At 49.1% G+C, this 20,204-nt stretch overlaps 1 protein-coding gene across 9 annotated transcripts in view; it reads left to right on the top strand.

Annotated features, from left to right (window-relative positions):
* WBP1L (WW domain binding protein 1 like) overlaps window positions 1-17,159 on the top strand; it is a 58,974-nt gene extending 41,815 nt beyond the window's left edge. For 5 of the 9 annotated variants that reach the window (XM_082854865.1, XM_082854868.1, XM_082854867.1 and 2 more), the window contains 3 exons: window positions 3,052-3,154; window positions 11,668-11,829; window positions 13,248-17,158. In XM_082854865.1, the coding sequence (XP_082710991.1) occupies window positions 3,052-3,154; window positions 11,668-11,829; window positions 13,248-13,984 (1,002 nt within the window). In that variant the 3' untranslated portion in view covers window positions 13,985-17,158. Of the gene's footprint in view, window positions 1-3,051; window positions 3,155-11,667; window positions 11,830-13,247 lie in introns of all 9 variants that reach the window. The other 4 variants (XM_082854864.1, XM_082854861.1, XM_082854863.1 and 1 more) reach the window with 1 other exon arrangement.
* Window positions 17,160-20,204: the final 3,045 nt, after the last annotated feature.

Below are 20,204 nucleotides of genomic sequence, written 5' to 3'. Positions count from 1 at the left end.
CTCTTCTGAGAAATAGTTCTGAGTGAATGCAGAGTGCTGTGTATTGAATAGTCTTTCATGCCCAACAATAATGGCTCGTAGAATAACGTTGATATTGAGTGCTCAGAGAAGTTAAGTCATTTACCCAAGTTACACTGTAATAAGCATAGTGTGAGAACTGGGCTTTGAACCCAGATCTGACTGAATCTTTACCGTTTGTATCTTGAGCTGCCTGGAGATCCTTGAAAGTCCTCTGGGTGACTTCCTCATACAGGGAAGGGTGGAAGAGCACCAAGCAACATTTGCACACCTCTGTTCTTTGCTTTGACTGAGAGGAGGCATAGGTTACAGGAGCTCTTGCATTGGCTCGAGGCTGCTGTCAAAGGGAATGGGTGGTGGGTAGGCTAATAAACCCTTTGGGTTTAAGGAGACATGAGTGAGCATCTTAACCAGCTCTAGGGCCATTGAATAACTTGTCCAGAGTGCCATTCCTCTGTAATGGCAGAGCTAGGGCCAAACACAAGGCTTCTGGATTTTCCTTTCATACCAGAAGGTCTCTTTCTCTGGAGGAGCTCATGACACTCACATCTCGCTACCTTCTTAATCCTTCATGTCTTCCTTGCTAAAGGTCCATGAACCCACATCTTGTCTTCTTAACCTGCCTACCTGCTTTCCTTCCTTCTGCAGCAGAAAATGACAGTTCCCATAACCAAGATCATCTCAGGCAACTTGGGGACTCTACTTGCGGGGAGGAAAGCAAGGGATGAGATACACTGGGTAAAAAGTATTTGAGGGGCTTCCCTGGTGGCGCAGTGGTTGAGAGTCCGCCTGCCGATGCAGGGGGCACGGGTTCGTGCCCCGGTCTGGGAAGATCCTACATGCTGCGGAGTGGCTGGGCCCGTGAGCCGTGGCCGCTGAGCCTGTGCGTCTGGAGCCTGTGCTCCGCAACGGGAGAGGCCACAGCAGTGAGAGGCCCGCGTACAGAAAAAAAAAAAAAAAAGTATTTGAGGAACTGAGTTAAGTGATGCTGCCACAGTCTGCTGTCCCTGGGAAAGTGGAGGCAGAGCAGGGAAAAAGAGTGGGGTTCTGTTTACACTGGGCTTCCTGCCTCGGGGGATGGGAGAGCCAAGAGAAAAGCTGACACCAGTAGGTCATGAGGATGCCACTTGTTTAGATTTCAGACACGTTCCATTTCATGCCTCACAGAGGACCAGTTGGCTGCCCTGTGGTCCGAGCCTGGACCTCATCTGGTGAATTTTCTTGAGGCAGAAGTGTCCCTGGATTCTTTCATGTGTCAGAGTGTAGGCAGCGCGGCCTCTTTTAGAAACTATGTGGACAGTTTGAACTGTGCTCTTGTGAGCCAGGCCAGAAGAATGGCATTTCAGGGCCTGGTAAACTTGGGAGAAACTTTTTGATGTCCTTAGGAAAGCAGTGTTTTGCTCTGAAGTCAAGAGGGAGAGGGTGGGTTCTAGCAAAAGCAACGAACACAGATCTGCTTTCTCCACGTGCATCAGGCCTCAGAGGAGATGTCCCACTGGACAGCCACCTGCTAGGTGTGCCATTTTACTTATGGCGGACACAGGAAGGCAAAGATAGGAAGAACTCTGCAATACTATTGTGAAACCCTCATTGTCAGAGTCGACAAATGCCTTTCCCATGTTTCCTTCTTCCTAAACCCCTTTATACCAGGGTGTAAGACTCTTAAAGACCAGGAAACACCTGAGGATGTGGTGGAAATACACACTGAGCCAGGGATCTGGGTTGTAGCCATGCCCTTTCTTTTGTCCTCGTGGCTTCAGGTGCCCAGCCTCTAGCCCTGTGGACAGTCGCTGGAGTGCTTTGTTTGTACCCTTGGCCAAACAGACAGCGTAGTATAAAGCAAGACCCAGAGAACAGGAACCGACCCTGTGACTTGAGTTTCCACTGGCAGACGTCCGCCCGGATGTACACTCTGGGCAGGGTCAGCCTGAGTAGCAGCACATATAATACTGTGGTTTTAGTTTCTTTGCTGAGCAGGGTTTTTTCCCTTCCTAGCTCTGTGCCTCTTGAGGTTAGGGACAATTTCTTATTCATCGTTGTATCCCTTGTACCCAACCCGGTGCTTGGCACAAAGACTGTGTCCAGTCACTGCATGTGTTACTTCTTTAGAACAAAGAAATGTTGAAAGCCAGATCTTCTAGGTCTCATCATATGCACTGTGACCCAGAGGACATTTGAGGCTGAAGTTTAGGTCAGCCGGTGGGGTATTTCATATCTTAACTACGAAATATAAAAAAACCTTTCCACCTCCATCCCCATCCACCAGTGCTGTGAATAGAATTTGGCAAAATGCTAGATGGTTACTCAGCGGTGCCCTTTCTGTAGCTGTCCCTGACAAGGGACAGTGTGAATCCTAGATCCAGTCAAGATTATTAAGAGATCATTTGGTAAGCAAAAAAAGATCTAGCAAATTAAAATTGGATTAGGTCACCTGAGCAAGTCACCCCTTTTCTTAAGATTGAAAGAATTTTAGTAGCAAGATTTTTAGCCTTCTTTTGAATCACACTGTAATTAACCTTGGAGATATGTGTTTTGAAGGGAAGATGGACTGACTGACCAGATGCCAATCCTAGAATACGTGCTGCCTTCATTATTCTGGGAACTTTCACAGAGAAACCGGATTTATTTAAAATATACAGCCTATTACAGGAGAATCACCACCTTCTTACTGGCTGAGTTTAGGACCAGAACGTGGAGTGTTTCTGCTTAGATATAAAGAAAGCAAGGAGGAGAACTCTGCTCTTTACCAGTCGGCTTTGTGTACTGAATCCTCTTCCCCCTTTAATAAACCATATTATTTTTCTTAAATCTGCTGTTGTTGTGTGGTTCTTTCCTTTCTCTCTCTCTCCCTCCCTCCCTTCCTTTCTCTCTCTGTTTCTTTCTCTCTCTCTCTCTTTCTTTTCTTTCAATAAACATTTGTACAAACCGTTTTGGTGGAAGGTGGGCAGGCGATCAGTAAGAGGAGGATGAAAAGAAAAGTAGTGTTTAAAAGCTATAATTTAATATGCTACAGTGTTTTTTTATTTCTTTTAGGATAAGGAAACCTGCGTGGGTACCAACAATCAAAGCTACATCTGTGACACAGGACACTGCTGTGGACAGTCTCAGTGCTGCAACTACTACTATGAACTCTGGTGTAAGTCCTTGCCTGGGGATGTCTTGGCATCCCAGGTTCTCGGTTACTGCCTCTGCTCATTGGGAAACCATAGGCCGGTCAGCCCTTTTCTTATTCTCTTGGTGGCAGTGTTGGTGAGCAGAATCTGCTTCCAGGTTCTAGAAGCGATCTCTCTGCAGAGGAGGAGAGCTCTGGTGCTCTTCGGACACCATGCGCTAACGACCGGATAACATGGTCCTGAGCCTTCTTAAGAAGCCGTGGTTAGCAGGTCTGCTGCAGAATCTCCTGAATGGGGTTCTCTTTGATGCCCTCTCCTGAGTGTGCCGAGCAGTGACAACAACTTACATCCTCTCATGGGCCAGCCCAGGTGCCCAGGCTCGTCATCTTTGCAAAGAGAGGTTTGCAGCAGCCAAGCTGCTGTGAATGCTGGGCTGTTCTCTGTGGATGGCTGTAATGCCATTTTCTTGTAAGAAGCACCAGGGCTTCCAGAATTCCCCAGAGATCATCAAGGAGCTACCTCTGTTTCTGAGGGTCCCTCTCAAAGGGATAATCTTTTCCTAGGTCCTTGCCGACAGAGCCCTCCTGGAGAGAATGAGTCTATAGGTTCAGCCCCTTTTCTTCCTTCCCCAGATCACAAACTGAAGTGTCTAGAGGCTTCTCCAGTCTACCTAACCTGTTACTGTCAGCTCACTGCCATGTGGAGATAATCCTCGTCTTGCCACTGCTTGGTGGCAGCCAGGACTGCTTGCACCTTCCAGAGTTGCACAAGGGTGGAGACAGTGCTGTGGTCGTCAGGGAGTGACCCAGGCTTGGAGAGGTCACTAAAGCCCTTTGTACTCTAATCTTCTTGGAACTCAGACGAGACACTGTAGGATGCTGGACAAAGAAGGGGAGAATGGGAGGGTCCTAAGGGCAGAGAGTTGCCAGGTGACCAGCATGCAGTGGTTCTCATAACTGTCTGTTGCTAGAGGAAACGCTAACTGTTTCCCCAGAGAATTCTAAGCCCCCATCACTCCCTCCATTTGGAAACAAACTTTATGCTTGCTGGTCAGCCATGCCCTTACCATCACCACCATCTCTTCCCTTTTTCCCCTTCTCCTTTCTGATCTCCCCATTCCCCCCACATCAGTGATATGGTCAGAAAGCAGCTAGAAGGGCTATTGTTTGAAATGCAAAGGAAATTAGACTACTGGCTGGGAAGCCTCTCCCTCTAAATGCAAATGGATCTTGTAGCCAGTGGGAGTGGGTCCTACAAACAGGACCTCTCCTCACTCTTGTCCTTTCCTTTTGAGGACGGGCTCAGGGGTGGTTAAGGGCAGACTCCTCCCCAAGGAGAGAACAGGGTTCAAGATGTCCCCACCAGTCCTGCAAGCATTATATAAGCAGCAGCAAAGGCAGGCCTGGAGTTGTTGGTGCTATTTTAGAAGGGGTGGGGCTGAGGGACTCACTAGAGAAACACAAAGTGCCAGGCAGGTGGACAGTCTGTGTTTAAATGTTTCAAAATGCAGATAACCGCAGGGCTCAAATTCTCCCTCCCACCCCTTGTTAAAACAAAAGTTGAAGCTGGGCTGCCAAAAAAGCCACAGAGCTGCAGCTTGTTTTTCTGGGGCCCGGCCCAGGCGGCATCAGTTGCGGAAAGAATGGAGTTGCTGATGGCCCCCATCTCAGATTGACAGAGCCTCCTGGGCTGTTGGCAGAGCAGACTCAGTAGCCACCAGAATTGGGTCACCAAAGCCAGGGCTGGGGGTGGGGCAGCTGGGACAGGGAGGCCCAGGTGGCAGGGTGGCAGGCAGTCTGGGAACCAGGCACTTCGTCCCGAGGGCCTGAAGAAAGCCAGGGGAAGAGCTACACAGTGGCTCATCACCTCTCCAGTTGTGGTCAGCCGGGGAAAGGAGAAGGTCAGATGGAGACCAGAGTCTGGACAGGGAGGAAAGACTCACCCCTGTACAAGTTGGCCCATGCTTTCCAAGCTCTGGGGGGACGGAGACTGTAAAAGCCAAACTTCCTCTTGTCTGTGCCCAGAAATGGCTTTTTGGTCAGAAGATGCCCAGTGAGTGTTCCACCCCTCTCGGAATTCTTTGGTTTTCCTCCTTCTTAGGGGCCTGGCCTCGGCCTGATGTGTAGAGGAGGGAGGTTGAGCGTAGGAATGAGCCCTTTCAGTTCTCATCAGAACTGTGCTTTTTGCGCTTTGAACCCTGTTCCCTCTAATTGCCTCTGAACTTTGCCTGAAATGTGAAAGTAATGGGCTTTGCATTATTCTTTTTGTCTCTTTCCTTTGGAAGGAAAAAAATCTCAGCCAGGAAATCCTTGGCAGGGTTTTTGTCAAAGTACCTCTTTAACCATAGTTGCCTACAGGGAAGGCCTCACGGAAAAACAAATGCCATTTCTGCCAACCCTCATACCACTACTTAGCTGAATTTTCCTGTGTGCTGAGGACTGTCTCACACACACACATACACACACAGAGCCCACTTTACACAGACACACAAGCACACACAGACCTTAAGCTTCAGCCAGCGCCCTTACTCCCGTGTCTTTTCAGTCTCTTGTAACGTTAAGCCAGGGGTCATTCCTGGGTCTGCATCAGTCTGGAAGTGAGGGTCCTGTTTACCACTGCCGTGGCTGAGGCTATAAGAACCTGGCCATTATTATTATTATCATCCCATGCATTTTCATGGCACTTGTACTTTCATCATTCAATCATCTATTCAGCAAACTCTTATTCCAGTGGTTTCAGACTTTGGCAAGCATCTGCATTTCCTGGAGGGCTTATTAAAGCACGGATTTCTGGGCCCCAGTCCCAGAGTTTTTGATTCAATAGGTCTGAGGTGGACCTGAGAATTTGCAATTCTAACAAGTTCCTACTGGATGCTGTGGCCTCTTCTGTGTTAGAGCGTGTGGGGAGACAGAATCCTTGCCATCAAGAAGGGAGTCTGAGCAGAGAGAGGAGATAAGACAACGTGCCTCACTAGTGATGCAAAGTAGAGAGTGGAGTGTACGTGCAAGGACTGCGATGTATGTGCCAGGAGAGTTTGCTTTAGCTGGACAGGATTCAGGCAGGCTGCATGGAGGAGGTGGCATTTGAGGTAGGCCTTAAAGCGTGGATAGGATTTAATCACATGGAGAAGGGTAGAATGACTTCCCAGGCCAAAGAATACCAAACACCATAGGTCAAGACCTCATGGGAAAGAAGAGAGCATGCATCTCATTAACCTTTCCCCTGTGGCCATGGGGCTGGGCTGTGGGGCTCGACCAGGGGAGATGAGGGTGCTGACGTGCATAGAACTCTGCTGTGTGCCTGGTACTCATTAAGGTCTTCACACACGTTAGCTCAGCCCGCCCCAAATACAACCCTGCCAGGTACACATATCCCGTTTCTCAGGACCAGGGGCGTTAAGTAGCCAGTCAGTTGGTCGCAGCTGAGTAGTGAGGTCAGTGTGCCTCACACAAAGCTACCCCCTTCCTGAACTCTTCAGTGCCAGGCTGGAAGGGTGGTGGGCCCAGGTCGTGAAAGGTCTCGAATGTGCACGCTTGAGTACTCTGCATACAGATACTAACTCGGTAATCCTCACAAGGTAGAAACCATTATTCTCTCCATTTTACAGATGAGGGAAGTAAAGACAAAATGATCAAGGCCACAAAGCTAGGAAATGAAACTTGTCCAGTCTTTCCGATGAAGTTGCAAGTCCTCTAAAGTCTTCATTTCCCAAATTCAGTCCTTTTTCCACAGCGGCAGTGTCAGGAGCTCCTGCTAAGAGCTATCAGGGGCCAGGGAGGTCACCCACCATCCTGTGGGGTAGAAGGAGAGCTAGTTGACAGTATACTTTGGCTTCCTAATGAGGAATTTCCTGCCAGTTGGGGAGTGGTGTTTTCCCAAGTTTATAGTGAGCTCTGGGGCACGTGACTCAGTGATTGTTTTTAAAAACATGTTTTCCACTTTGCTTAGCATGACAAATGCATCCCACCATGAGGTCACAGCTTTCAAAGGTCAGTGGGGAATATAATCTGTGGTAGATGTGTGTTTGGGGAGGAGGGCATGCTTCTGTCTTTCTCTGTTTGGCTCTTTCAGTAGGTTTTCCTTTTTAAAACTTTCCTCCTTGTTTGTGAAATCTAGTGAAAAGATCAAAAGTTTGTACAACTCCATAGGTACTAGTCTGGACGGTCCCCCTTTTAAAGCTGATGGGACACGGCTTTGACTAGAATAGCTACCAATAGCATCCGTTTTGTGAGGGTCAAACCAAGAATGCCTTCTGTCTTCCCACATTAACTCCATCAAGTTGGACCAGTCCTTAGGGGCCTTTTCTGGACCTGTGCTAATGCCTCATTACCCCACTAGGCCCCTTCTGCTCCCAAGTTAGTTTTCTCCTAGTTTTGATCCACACTATCACTTTGTGATACTATATTAGAAATGCAAAACTCAGTTTGAGATTTTATATCACGTCATATAAGTGGTACGTGGTAGAGAGAGTTTTTCTGCCCATGATACCACATGAACAGATGCAGCTGATGGAATTTCAGTAAACATGTGAGTTTTCTGGTGCTCTTCAATATAACTGGGGTAACTCTGCCAAGGGCACGCCTTCCTCTTGTCTCATTTCTTCCCCCAGCCTCTTTCTACCCTGCCTCATTTTTCCTTAAAAAAAAAAAAAAGATCTATTTTTTCTATTATATTTCTAGTTCAATAGAACTCAGGCTTTTTCTGGAATAAGGATTCTCTTAAGAATCTGATGAACATTTTAAATCCTTTCCCCCAGAAAAACCTACAAAGATACTGCATCAGTCAGGATAGGCGAGAGGTTATGCTCAGTAATAAACAAGTCCAAACTCCTAGTGGCCCTAAAACAACAGGTTTATTACTCACACTGTATGTCCATCACAGGTTGGACGAGAACTTTGTTCCTACTTCTTTATCCCCTGGGGCCAGACTGACCCTGAAGTCACTATCTGGAATGTTACGGCTTGCCATGGCAGAAGGGAGACTAACAGAGGGTCTCACATCAGCAAGAAATATTCTGGCCTCTAAGTGACACCTGTCACTTCCAATCTCAATTTATTAGTTAGAAGCTGCCCCAAAGTGTCACAATCATAAGGGCACCAGGAAGTTCAAGCTTACCCACATGCCAGGATGGGGGAGAAACAGAAATATTTGGTCAACATAAAAACCAGTGCCTGAGATTTTTCTTATTAAAAGCCTATATTATAGGGCTTCCCTGGTGGTGCAGTGGTTGAGAATCCACCTGCCAATGCAGGGAACATGGGTTCGAGCCCTGGTCTGGGAAGATCCCACATGCTGCAGAGCAGCTAAGCCCGAGTGCCACAGCTACTGAGCCTGCGCTCTAGAGCCCACGAGCCACAACTACTGAGCCCATGTGCCACAGCTACTGAAGTTTGCACGCCTAGAGACTGCCCCACAACAAGAGAAGCCACCGCAATGAGAAGCCTGCGCACCGCAGGGAAGAGTAGCCCCTGCTTGCTGCAACTAAAAAGAAAGCCCACACGCAGCAACAAAGACCCAATGCAGCAATAAATAAATAAATAAATAACTTTATTTTTTTTTAAAGGCCATCATAATATAGCTGAGAAGTTTTGCCTTATATCATATATATATTGCAGCATTAAGGTTAAAAGTTAATTTACCTTTAGGTAAGAAAATTGAAAAAATGACTTGGGAGGTAAAAAATTGTAGAGTTTGGTGCTGATTATCTCATGGGAGAATGTACTTTGAAAATTATAAAGTAACACCGAAGTATAAAGGATTGTGAGATGATGCTGGGTAGTATAAAAAAGTGGTTAGCCGAGAATCTTTTGACTTGACTCTAAAATACACTTGGAGTCAGGCTCTTCAGCAGAATGCATTGTGCTTATTTGTGCCGCTTCCTTCGGGTGTGACCCCACCCCGGGAGGCTGGGAGCTGAACAGATCGTAGGGGCTGGAGGGGACGTTACAGGACCGCAGCGGGAAGCCAGTTCACTCCCAGAGCTCCTTTCTGGCCTCAAAACTGTTCCCTGAGGGCTCCTCTTACAGTGTCCAGTCTCCAGTTGGCAAGCATTGGAAGGAGAGAAGTGCCAAGTTAAGTTAAGCAAATGTCAGCAGCGACTCCGGGAAGGACCACAAGGGAGACTTCTGACTTCAACTTACATTTATGAACTCTGGTTAGGAATGGGGTTTTTCTGTCTGCTGATGGGAAATGGGGAAGAGATTCTCTGCCCATTGTCCTCCACCTGCTGTCCCGTTGCTAGACCTCAGAGGAAGGTTCAGTTGAACACCGACACGTGCTGAAAACGCAAAGGTGTTACACAGTGGTGTTGCCAACCTGCCAGGGCTGGAAGGCTGTACTGCTGTCCTGCCTTACCCCATAGGGGTGGCTCTGTGGGGAGATTCAGCCCGGACACCCCTGGAGGACAAAAGGAAACACACTGGGTGTTGCTAGAGGCCACACCCTAAATGTCAGTGGGATCTTTCAGAATATTGTGTTCTGGTACAAACAGGAAAAAAAATCAGGGGTTTATTCATTTACAAATCTGTTTGCTGGGAGAGGGAAGCCTTTTTTTTTTTTTTTTTAATGAAATTAACTCATTCTGACAAGAGATGTAGAAATACATAACACATTCTAAACACAAATTTATAATTACAAAGCAGACAATAAAAAATATACATAACGTTTGTAGTGGGAAAAACTTGAAGTTCTTCAGGAACAGAGAACAAATGAAAAATAATATCTATTCTCATTTAATAAAAACTCACCTTAAAATTATTCCTCAGATTTTTTTTTTTTTTTGCGGTACGCGGGCCTCTCACTGTTGTGGCCTCTCCTGTTGCGGAGCACAGGCTCCGGATGCTCAGGCTCAGCGGCCATGGCTCACGGGCCCAGCCGCTCCGCGGCATGTGGGATCTTCCCGGACCAGGGCATGAACCTGTGTCCCCTGCATCGGCAGGCGGACTCTCAACCACTGTGCCACCAGGGAAGCCCCAGATTATTTTTTTATTGAGAAAAAATATTCTTTTTTATTTCAAAGAAGTACATGTTCATCTTATCGGCAATAAGCAAAGAACAAGAGCTGGTACCAGAAAATCTTCTGTCCTATTGTCCAGGAATAACCTCATGACTAACTTCCTGATCATCCCTCTGGACATTTATATATACTTTTTTCTTAAGCAAAAATTGGGGTCATATTTTATGCTGTTTCGTAATCTTTTATTTTCATTTAATATTAGAAACATCTTTATATGTCAAATATAGTATTCTGTGAATAATTTTTTAATGATTCATATCATTTCATTGTATGAAGACATTCCCAGAGGAATTTTAAAACCTATTCAGAAATATGTTAATTTTTTTAAAGCCAGCAAAAATAAAATTAGTCACAGATATTTTTAAGTTTTAACTTACTTTGTTTCCAGTTTTATAATTTGAAAGAAGAAAAATAATTGGGAGAAGAAAATTAAAATTTCTTCTCATAATCCCACGACTTAAAATGTCACTATTTTTTCCTTCCAGTCTTTTTTTCTCTCTCTGTCTCTCTCTATATTTTTTAAAGCAAAATTGCTCATTCATTAAAAAAAAAAATTAGAAGCCTTTTCTGTATACATGTGAAGATTGGAGAGGGGGTCTTATACTGCAGTTTGCCAGGGTTCTCTGAGTATGATCCAAGAGAACACAGTGGGAAATGAGAAGAAACAATCTGCCGGGGAAGAGGGCAGTAGGCTTCTCCCCTGCTCCTTTACCCCTCTCTGGAGCCAGGAGGAAGAAGGGGAGGCCGCTGATGGTCCCGAGTCTAATGCAGCTGCAGGCCAAAGCGAGGTGGGAGTGGATTGTTTGTGATGGTGGGAGATGGAATTGTACCGGATTATGGCAAGAGCAGAGGAAGTTGTTTACACTCTCCAGGGAAGAAATGGGCCTGAGGAAATTAGAATTTTTCCACCTCTAACTTCAGTGACTCTTGCATGACGGAGGCAACATGGTAGAGAAAAAAATTTTATCAGGTAGCCCCTCCGAGGCCCCCGGCAACCACGCATCTGCTGAGATGTGGGGATTCTGAGGGGCTCTTCGCTCTTGGTGGGGAGCCTGGGAGCTGTCCTTGTGGGCCTGAGCAGGGCTGGAGTGGGGAGGTGGGCACAAGAGAGGCTGAAGCATTTTCTCAGCGATCTCTTAAGATAGGAAGGGCACGTTGTCCTAAAAGGTAAGCATACTTAATGCCCCCCAAACCTAAAATATGGGAGGACCAGCAGTGCTGCACAGATGCCTTGGCATTCTTCCCTTCCCCCAGGAGCCCTGGAGGCGCCCTGGAGTGGGTGACCTCTTTTTTGGTCACCATTCTTACATTTCTGCCCTCTTCCGCCCCACGTGTCTTTCACTCTGGTACAAACATGAAAATTGATCACAGGTTCTAAATGTAACTTCACCAGGCAAGGGCCAACAGTGCCAGCTTCGACCAGGTGCGCAGTGTCCACGGGCCTCCTTGTGCCGAGAGCAGTCCCTCCAGCTGGCATTCATGGTGTGCCCACTCCTCTCTGTCTCGCCTCCCTGCCCCCAGGGTTCTGGCTCGTGTGGACCATCATCATTATCCTGAGTTGCTGCTGCGTGTGCCACCACCGCCGAGCCAAGCACCGCCTTCAGGCCCAACAGCGGCAACATGAAATCAACCTGATCGCCTACCGGGAAGCCCACAATTACTCAGCGCTGCCATTTTATTTCAGTACGTACACCAAACCCCACCCTTGGGGCCCAGGACACATAGACTGTGGGCACAGGGGGTTGGCCTCCTTGACCCGCACAGAGCAGGGTCTCACAAGTGTGGGAACAAGGGGGTGCGCACCTTTAGCGCCAAGGAGCCAGTGCAGTGGATGCAGCCCCTGGCAGCCACCGGGCCGTTCCAGTCCACACCAGCCGGGTTCTGACTACATCTCTGCTCCTTTAGTTTAGGCAGATTTTTTTAGGCAGGTGGTTGTATGGTGTATGATGTGAATGAATTGAGATTTAGAGGTCAGTGGCCTGAAATCCCCCCATTTTGCTTCCTGCCATGTGATATGCCTTAGCAGAGGCTGCTACAAAAGGGGCAGCGGTGGGGGGTAGCATTGGGACTTCCTGAGAACCAAGAAACTCAGTGACCCACTGAAGGGCACACTCACCTGACTTCCCTGGGGTTCCTTTTTTTTTTTTTTTTTTTTGCCATGCTGTGGGATCTTAGTTCCCTGATCAGGGATTGAACCCGGGCCCTTGTCAGTGAGAATGCCAAGTCCTAACCACTGGACCGCCAGGGAAGCCCCTCCCTGGGGTTCCTTACACTGATCTCTCAAGTGGTCGGTGGAGGCCCAGAAGTACAGCCTGTCCAAAGCCATTCTGCTGTGTGTTCTACAGACTAAAGTAGTCATAAATTTGGAATTCCACACCTAGAAGAGTTAAGTGCTTAGCACAGTGCCTGGCATATAGTAAGTGCTCAATAAATGCTAGCAATTACTGTTATAATTAGGTCATCTGTGCCTCAAAGCAAAAGATAACTCCCCTGGCATGTTCTTAACAAGCCTTGATGACAGGCCCCTCACCCTTTACTGGTAAGCCACCCGCTTTCGATGCGAATCAGGATGAGGTTTGGTGTGTATTTCCAGACCACCTCCTGCCACACTAGGGTGAGAGGCAACACAGTTTTCCAGCCTCCCAGAAAAAGGCTCTCTTCATGATATACATCTGGAAAGTCTTAACTTAGGGTCCCTGACCCTGAGGCCTATGGGATGCAGATGGAGGACACAGTCTGAGCTAGAAACATGAGACTTGCGTGCATGTGGAAAACAGGTCCCTTCCAGACAGAACTCTCTTGGCCATTCACCACATTTGCTGAACCCTCTGCCTTAACTCTAGACAAGTAGAAGTCCTTGCCTGTGAAGCAGCTTTAGGGGCTCTCAGATTTCCAGAAGCTACAATCTGTCACTCCCAATCTACCCCCCTTTCTCTGCAAAGTTGTTCACAGCCCTGTGCCCCACCTGTACCTGAGAGCTGTAGCTGTCCCTCGGTGGGTATGCTGGGGGTGGGACGAGACATATGCTTAGTGTGAGCCTGCAGTCTGTCCTAGAACAATTGCCAGTGCAGTAATTTCTCCTCCCTACCTCCCCATTTTAGGGTTTTTGCCAAACTATTTACTACCTCCTTATGAGGAAGTGGTGAACCGACCTCCAACTCCTCCCCCACCATACAGTGCCTTCCAGCTCCAGCAGCAGCTGCCTGCACAGTGTGGCCCTACAGGCGGCAGCCCCCCGGGCGCCGACCCCACCAGGGGCTCCCAGGGGGCTCAGAGCAGCCCCTTGTCCGGGCCCAGCAGAAGCAGCACGCGACCCCCGAGCATCGCTGACCCTGAGCCCTCTGACGTGCCAGCAGACCCAGCAGCCACCAAAGCCCCCGGGATGGAGCCCAGTGGCTCTGTGGCCGGCCTGGGGGAGGTGGACCCTGGGGCCTTCCTGGACAAGGATTCCGAATGTAAGGAGGAGCTGCTAAAAGAGTACAGCTCCGAGCAGGGCGGCGCCCTCCCTGACAGCAAAGACAAGACGCCCGGCAGACGTCGCCGCTTCACAGGTGACTCGGGCATCGAGGTGTGTGTGTGCAACCGGGGCCACCATGATGACGACCTCAAAGAGTTCAACGCGCTCATCGACGATGCTCTGGACGGGCCCCTGGACTTCTGCGACAGCTGCCACGTGCGGCCCCCTGGCGACGAGGAGGAAGGGCTCTGCCAGCCCTCCGAGGAGCAGGCCCGGGAGCCCGGGCACCCTCACCTGCCGCGGCTGCCTGCCTGCCTGCTGCTGAACACCATCAACGAGCAGGACTCCCCAAACTCCCAGAGCAGCAGCTCCCCAAGCTAGAGCAGGCCCTGCCTGCGCCCGAGAACTTGGCGACGCAACCAGGGTAGGGGAGAACCATGAGAGAAGCATTAAGTGACTGCGTTCCTTTTTTTTTCCCCTCTGCTCCTGCGTTTTCCTGCATCTCCAGGTACAGTTTGGGGTGTGGGTGCCTTGCCTCCCATAGATACAGTGTCACGGAGGGCTGAGAAGTTGTCCTGTGACTCATTCCTCATATCCCACCCCGTCCCCCTTTACCTCTTTTCAAGTCACGTGTCACTACCTGCTTGGGTCAGAGAGATGTGCGTTTCAGAAGCCCCCAAGGAGGGGATGAGACTGTGCCCTGAGGTGACTCTTGGTGGTGGAGTGGATTCATGTTCTGGTGTGAGTTGATGAGAACCTTGCTGCGTCTCAGTCTGAGAGAGGTGGCAGGTCTCAGCCCTGGATGAAGCCCCAGTGGTCTGGGGATTGTCGCCCCTCGCTGCCAGTGTCTCCGGAGCCGGAATTGGGCTCCTCCTGTGGGAAGATGAGAGCTGACCGGCGGTTGCGTGGCGGGTTGGTAAAGGGCTTGTGCTCTCAAATTCCAGGTGACGAGATCGAGGTGGCACGATGCATCCTGGAGGGGCCCCTTCCCAGCAGGTCCTGGCTGGCCGCAGACTGGTTCAAGTGTGGAAGATTATACCTGCCTTCTCTTTGGTTTTTTTCTTTAAAAAAAAAAAACAACAACAGAAGTGAGCTGAAAATAAGAACTTGACCAGTGGGCAGGCAAGAATTCTGTTTTGGAAAAGGAAAATTTGCGGCTTTTTCCCAACTTGGCCTTCAAAGAGTCCTGGCTGCAGTTGAGCCAGAAGGAGAAGTTTTGTGTGCAGGCTTGGGTGGGGGCTATCTCTGGAACTTCTGCGGGTGAGCAGAAGGCCCTGCGCTGTGGCAGTGGATAGAGGTGCAGCTTTCTGCATCTCTGCCCTTTTGATCTGTGTCCACAGGTGATAAGTACCCTCCCCCAATCCCAAGTACACGTCTGCCGGCCTTCACGTCTCACTGTTCTCTATGAACAAATGAGGAGGCTGTGGGACCTGAGAAAGGGCGGTCCCGCAGCCTGACTCTCACACAGTATTTTCTCTTGATTCTGAGTAAGTTGTTTTGTTTATTTGTTTGTTTTTTCAAACTGACCATTTGGAAAAAATGCCTTGGTTATCTGTGGTTTTCGTGCCCTTTCCCTGCTCCACCCCGCCTTGAGTGGGGTAACTAATTTTTGTAGCCTATGTCAAGTGTCTAAGTGGCCCAGGTAGGAGGGCGAAGGCAGCCATCCTGAAGGACCACAGGATCCTTATTATTGTAGTTTGGCTTCAAAAACCAGTTGAGCTTTGATAGGAATAATCTGAATGGAGAAAGCAAACTGCTGAAACTAACATTCCCTGTCCAGCCCTGTTCATATGAAGAGTTTGGTTCTTCCCCCACTCTTGAACGATGACATTCAGACTAGGCATTGATGTTATGGTAAGAAAGGAAGGTATATATATGTATATATATGAATACACACGTATATATGTGTATGTGTGTGTATATATGTATATATATACACACACACACACAAAATAGACAAACCCAAGGCTGTGAGGTGAACGAGTGTCTGAGTTTGGAGTCCACAAAACCAAAATCCATGTTGAACAAAGTGCAGTCCGTATACAGTGACTTTTTGGATAACCTGTGTGTGTCTGTCCGTCGTGTGTGAGCCCCCAGCCCTGTTTTCCTGTGAATACACTTTGAACGGCAGCCACTCTGCTCACGTTACCCACGCGTTTGGAGCAGGCGCAGCCCTCTCAAGGTAATTTGTTTTACGCATTTACTGTTTGCTGAGCACATGTCTGGCTGTGCGCTTGGGTGTGCTCAGCAGCGCTGTCGGCGGCAGTCCCCGCGTTTGCCAGAGATGCTGTGCTCCAAGTAGAGGTTTCACTCTACCCATCACTGCAATTTGCACATTGCTCCGTGGACACTCGGAGGCCTGTGTTCTGCTCCCTGTAAACGGAAACGTGCTCTGAGCCTGTCTGCCTCCCTCGGCTGCTCCTGGCCCTCGGCCTCAGCCTCCGGGGGTGTCCACCACCAATTGGGACAGAAGGCCAGGGTGGAACCTCAGACAGAAGCTGGACTGGATCTTCAGTGTCAAGCTCGGACTGGCTGTGGCCCAGACGTCAGCCCTGCCCAGAATTGCCAGGAGGGTTTGGCGGCCACCACAGTGCCATAGGGCTTACCTCCCTGTGCTGACGTCCAGCACGTGGCCGATGTGTGGCGAGAGTGGGCAGAAGTGTGCCACAGCCCTCAGATGCCTTTCCTGCCACCTTTTGGTTTTTGTTTTTTGTTTTTGTCTCAAACAACTCACTGAAGTGTCTCAAAGGAGATCAAGTTTTACCAAAATGAACCCTGCTTGAGTTAACTGGTCGAAGGGATGGATTCTGGCCCTCTCAGGATTCCTTCTCCAGTCAGAGTGGGGAACTGGTCCACGTGTTTACTGCTGGGTTCACTGCAGCATCCAACCCAAAAGGCACGAGAAGAAGAAAACGCAACGGGTGGAGCTGGGCTTGAGTCCAGCATCACGGTCTGGCCCCTGCTACACGAGGCTGCCCTGCGTGACGAAAGGCGGAAGTAGGGAGCTGAAGGACTCGGGAGGGGGCCGGGGAGATGTGAGGGAGTCTGGTGTACCAGGTGAACGAGAAGAAAGGGGTTGGTCGAGGGTTTGGTGCTACAGTCGGAAGATTTGCAAATGCTAACACATTCCCGTGTGAGGCACATCACCTTTTGTCAGTTATTGTGAATATGTGTATTTTAAGCAATAAGATTCAGCTGGTCAGACTTTTCTGGGCAGTCTCGGTGACGCATTTCCTGTGCTGTGATTGTTCTGAAGACGGAGTGGCTCTAACCACTGTGAGAAGCCCAAATAAAATCGATCCCCGAAACTCGACTGCTCTTTTTCCTTGCAGCGCTTGATCCTTTTTCCTCCTCCTCAGACTTCAGGGAGTCACACCTTGAGATTCCTCACTGCAAGTGCTCTTCCCTTCTTCCCACAGAGGCTGAGAGAAGTTGAGGACAGGCTCCTGGGCTGAGGGCAAGCTGGGTAATGGCTGCCGCGGGCACTCTCTGTCCTGAGGCATTTCCACCCAAACCCTCTCCCTGCCAAGAGGATATTTCTGAGTACTTTGTAAAGTCCCACAGACAGGTTAAAATCAGAGCCCCCAAAACAGAAACAAGTTTTGTCAGAGACTCCAAAGCTAAGACATGACATTTTAAAGGAAGCAAGCCCTCCTGGAGATCTTTTATTGATAAGATAGAACTGTGGATGGGCACTTGGCCTTGGAACTTAACACACGAAATACTTGTTTTGGAGTCCCCTCTTGGTGCCCAGTACTGTGCTGGATGCTGAGGAGAATGTGGAAGAAATGTGTAAGACAAGGCCCCTGCCCTCTAGAAGTTAAATTATAGTGGAGAGGACAAAACAAACTCATGTGAAATAGCTAACCGGCAGTGTGAGGCAGGTTGAGACGAAGTGAGCAGTACTGTTTCAGAGAAGCTTGAGGAGTCGGGGGTGGCAGTGTAGGGCTTGCATTCTAGGCAGGCGCCTCAGAACTGATTTTTAGGTGATGTGGGAGCCAACGGTGTGCCAACATCTGCCATCGTGGGCCCGTGAGCCTTTCCTAAGACTCATTGTCATTTTAGCCTCTGCTTAAGACTGTTCTCTTAGCACTTTGAGTCAGGTGTTAGGTCCCCGCTCCAAGGCTGTGGGAAGGAACAGCCTTGTGCCTCTACCCAGGAAGCGGAACCCCCACCCAGCAAGACTTCTCTTTGGGCGGCGTGCAGGTGGGCAAAGCAGAATGATGAGCATCCTCAGAACCCTCCCGTGAGGAGTTCTTGCCTCCCCAGGTGGAGTGCTCACTGATGGGCCAGGGGACGCTGGCAGAAAGCATTGTCTTCTCTAGCCCTCGGGTTTGCCCAGCAGTCAGCCCTGTGGTGTCTGAGAGTCCCGTGTAAGCCAGGCGTGAGCCCACCCCCATCTGACCCTGGGCCAGAGGACACAGCCGCAGCCCTTCAGTGACTCCAGTGGGATGGTTTCTGCCTAGTTCCTTCTAAACTGTTGGGCTCCTCTAGGCAACCCCAGGGGAGCCATATTAGCATCTAGAAAGACAGTTCTAAAGGACAGTTCTGTTCTAAAGCCACAGGAAAGAACTGGTAGAGTACCTCATTCTTACCTTCTTTAAGCTAATGTCTGAGTGGCACAAAAACAAGATGGTACAACTCTTACAAGCTGCATACCAGAGGCTGTATGTGTGCGTTTACTGCCTAGGTCTGAGGGCCCACCTCAAGCTCCTGAGTCACTGAGTTCCTGATTTCTCTAACAAGGTACAGCATTTGCTGTCTCTACTGCCCTAGGTGACCAGGAGGTGGAGACAGTACCAATGCCTTGAAGCACGAACAGTAGCTTTGATGAACAGGAATTTCAAGAAACTCCCCCTCCTCCAGTTTCCTCTATTTTCAGCCAGGGGGCAGAAACCAAGGTTTAACTCAGGAGAAGGAGCAGGAAGTGGGTTTGGCTGACTGTTGACTGAACTTTCTGGAAACCTGAAGCTGCTGGGAAGGGTAGTGGGTCTTGGGAGGTGTTTGGGATGCAGTTTGCATCTGGGACAGGTGGCTGGCCTTAGAGCTGAGCATTTATGGAGCACCTACTGTGTGCCAAGTGTTGGGGATGCAAATATGCCTTAGACCTGGCCCCTCTTTAGAAGAGCTAATAATGCTCTAGTGAGGAAGAATGAACAGTTTTAGTAGCACATGGTAAATACCATGAAGCATGTGTGTACAGGATGCTGTGGAAGAGAATGTAGCCCACCTGGGGGTTCAGGGCAGCCTTCCTGGAGCAGGGACTGCTAAACTGAGCTTGCCAGGTGGAGAAAGGTGTAAAGGGAATTCCAGGCAAACGTTCGATTGGCAGATTATTGAGTGCCTACTGTGTGAGAAGCACAAAAAAGCGTAGGATGCCTAAAACGGGAGAGTGCGGTGTCATGTCTAAATCTGTGAGCAATTTAATCCCTCTAGGTAACTGCATTCTGGGAGGTGACAGGAGATGAAGCTGGAGAGGTAAGCTGGTAATAAAAAGATTTTAATTTGTCCTTATTTTATTTATTGACTGTTTATATAACACCAGGTCTCGTATAAGCATCTTACCTACGTTTTCTCATTTTAGCCTCAAAGCAGCCCTCTGAAGTATGGACTGTAATTATTCCCGCTTTATTAATGGGGATGAAGCATTCAGAGGAGTTAATTAACTAGTCCAAGGTCACACAGCTGGTGGAGCTGTGGTAGAGCCAAGGATTAAAACCCACATCTGTTGACTCCAAAGCCCATGCAATTAACTAGCTGGCCAGACTAGTGAAGAGTTGTACTGTTGGTGCTCACAAGCCCCGTGAAGAGCTTTTCATTTCTTTTCAAAGGTGAGAGGGAACCAGAGAAGGGTACGCTGAGCCAGGGGAGTAACATGGTGGCAGGTAAAGCAGACACTGTTTTCTCAGGAGCTGTTGTGCTTTATCCCCTCTTCACCCCTCTCCCCTTGCCTCATCATGAGCCCCCCAGAGGCCCTGCACCCAGCCAGCTGTTACCTACCAGAGCCCCTCAGTGCTGAAATGGGAGGTGGTACCTGCTTCAGATCAGTGCTAACCTCCACAGCGAGGGTGTAACCCCTTGGAAACATTGTAAAATAATGAGTTATTTGGACCTTCTTTGTGTCTTTTCCTTGCAAGAGTGTTTTGCTCTTCCTCAGAGGAGACTTTTTAAAAAAGAGTTTTTGTGGCTTGTGAGGGGGAGAAGAGGATTTTTGCTTGATCTGAAGTTTCTCCTCACTGTATAACCTGCTCCTCACCACAGTTTAACCTTCCACTGCATGTCTTCTCACCAAGAAGTCTCAAGAAACCCAATCCCACTGGAAAATGTTACAAAGCACCCTGGTGTTGGAACCCTGAAAAATTTGTCTTTGGGGTCTCCACCCACTTCCCAGCTGCCAGCCTGCCCTGGCTCCGGAGAGAAAGAGGGGACAACCGGCAGGGCCATCTGGAGCTGCAAGAGGGGCATCCCTGGTGGTACTGTCCTGCAGATGGACCCATCCGGATATACCTGCTCTCCTTCCTGACCAAGCTGGTGGCCTTTGGGAGGTTTGTGTAAAACCCTTATAGAGGGACTTATTTTGTGGGTCTGGATATAGGCAATG

This window comes from Leucopleurus acutus (assembly GCF_964270905.1).
Source record: "Leucopleurus acutus genome assembly, chromosome: 14".
Taxonomy (NCBI): Eukaryota; Metazoa; Chordata; class Mammalia; order Artiodactyla; family Delphinidae; genus Leucopleurus; species Leucopleurus acutus.
The sequence above is the reverse complement of the archived record's forward strand: the minus strand, read 5'-3'. Positions and strand labels throughout refer to the sequence as shown.